This window comes from Gopherus flavomarginatus, chromosome 3, assembly GCF_025201925.1.
Source record: "Gopherus flavomarginatus isolate rGopFla2 chromosome 3, rGopFla2.mat.asm, whole genome shotgun sequence".
Classification (NCBI taxonomy): Eukaryota; Metazoa; Chordata; order Testudines; family Testudinidae; genus Gopherus; species Gopherus flavomarginatus.
Window position 1 is genome coordinate 158,880,863 of NC_066619.1, and position 1,904 is coordinate 158,882,766.

The 1,904-nt window shown below is 44.9% G+C and overlaps 1 protein-coding gene across 1 annotated transcript; it reads right to left on the reverse strand.

Annotated features, from left to right (window-relative positions):
- Positions 1–468: 468 nt before the first annotated feature.
- LOC127047192 (uncharacterized) lies at positions 469–1,660 on the reverse strand. Its single transcript, XM_050945235.1, has 2 exons — positions 1,315–1,660; positions 469–1,186 (listed from the first exon to the last, which is right to left on the reverse strand). Exon 2 carries the CDS (start codon positions 1,180–1,182, stop codon positions 505–507), a length of 678 nt encoding a protein of 225 aa, XP_050801192.1. The 5' UTR covers positions 1,183–1,186; positions 1,315–1,660; the 3' UTR covers positions 469–504.
- Between the last annotated feature and the right edge of the window lie 244 nt (positions 1,661–1,904).

Consider the following 1,904-nt stretch of genomic DNA (forward strand, 5'->3'; position numbering starts at 1 on the left):
GGACTTTAGGCATCCCTCCCCTAACATTCTCTTTTGTGATCTGGGGTGGGGGAATTAAGTTATCTGCACAACTGGGCTGCTTTCGGCTAACTTTTTTTTCCTTTTAGTTACAATACATTTTTCTTTAGGGCCTTCTTACAGTATTAAACAGTAAATCACCATACACATCAACCCTTAATGTTACTGTACCCATTCCTAAGTGGGGGCCCCTTGCAGATATCAATGAATGTCTTAGGGCCTGTTTGTTTGTTTTTTAAACATGTTTCTTTCATGATTCTACAACATACATTTCAGCTTTTTGCTGTCAATGGGTCTCTTTTACACAAAGACACAAGAGCTAGGTTCTCACAAACGATATATTTTTTAAATTTAAAAGACACACTGCTCCTTAAAAACAAACCAAGATGCTCCATTAACACTTTTATCTTTCTTAAAGGCCGTCTAACAGAAACACAAATTGTCACAAAGCCCTTTTCAATAGATTTTTAATTTATTTATTTACAGCTACCAAGTTTTATATCGCATGTTTGTCCCCTCACCATTCTCTAACTTAATCCTTTTACATTTCTTACAAAGAGTCTTTTTCTTAAGCAGTGTTCTATAACTTTTTGTGTGGACCAGACGGTGAATATATCGCTGTAAGCCGGCATCTTCTGGTTTGGTCATTTTCTCTAAAACACAGTCAGGGTCTCCACTGAATTGCACAGCATTTATCGAGGCCACCCCTTGCTTTAAATGTTCTTGGGTTAGGCACAGACATTGCACAGCATAACCTATGGTAATAACAGTGTTCAATAAGCTTTCCAAATACAGCTCAGGACACAGGCCCCGGAGCTTGCAGTTTATATGCTTCGAAGTCCAAGTCACACAGTGCTGCTGGCCTGACGCATCTATGACACAGCCCTCACAATCTTCAAAAAGCTTTTCCCTAAGACAGGGATTAAGGACAGCATAAACAGCAACACGCACAATAGTCCACATGACCTTTTCACGCTCACAACATGGCACTGGCTCAGTTAGTTCCATGCCAAGCTTCCTCCTAAACTCCTCATAGCCGTCACCCTCGGAGTCCTCCTTCAGCAATTTGTATCGGCGTTGAGCAAAACCAAGGCGGGCCCGGTTCATCTTTGCTGCTTGATGCAATGCTTTCCATGGCCTCCAGGTCCTCCAGAAAGGCATCATCGGGCTGTCGAGAGATTTTCAGAAAACAAACAAGTGTAAGTTCCCACTGCTTGTTTTTAGATTTACACAACCCCAGTTCCTAACCCCATTACACACAAATCCTCTAACGTTACTTCTAAATCATTCATTTACCTGAGTGACGTCTTTTCTGTTCACCTTGTTGGCCGGTGACTCCCCCGGGCTGCATTCGCTTTCCTCCTCCAGGGGAGTAGATGACGAGAGACCACCACACTCTTCAGGTGTCTCACAAGCACTTGGGATTTGGGTTTGGGTTCCGGTGTATCCATCAATGGCATATCCATCGACAGCTGGGCCACTCTCTCCTTCTCAGAACTGTCACTGATGTAGCGCTTTCTCCATGGATGGTCAAAGGCTCTCAGGGCTAAAACAAAGTCTGAAGTTCTCACGGGGGAGGTGAAGGAGTCCATGTTTCCTCTCAGCCTTTCCATGATTTCTAAAACATGCATTCTTGGTAAGAGATGGCCCCTTCTGTCTGCTCTGGGACTTACGGGCTGACAGTGATGCACTCTGATTGGCAGAGGGTGGTGGGAGGAGTTCTTAGAGGGGTCACATGACCCTCCTCTGGGCAGTTCATCCTACCCAAAAACCTGCTCTCAGGGTGGTCCTTTGCGGCCAAAACCCATCCCAATTGGTAGAGGGAGGTGGGAGGAGTTCTTAGAGGGGTCACATGACACACCTTGCTTCCTGTCATGTCTCTGGCT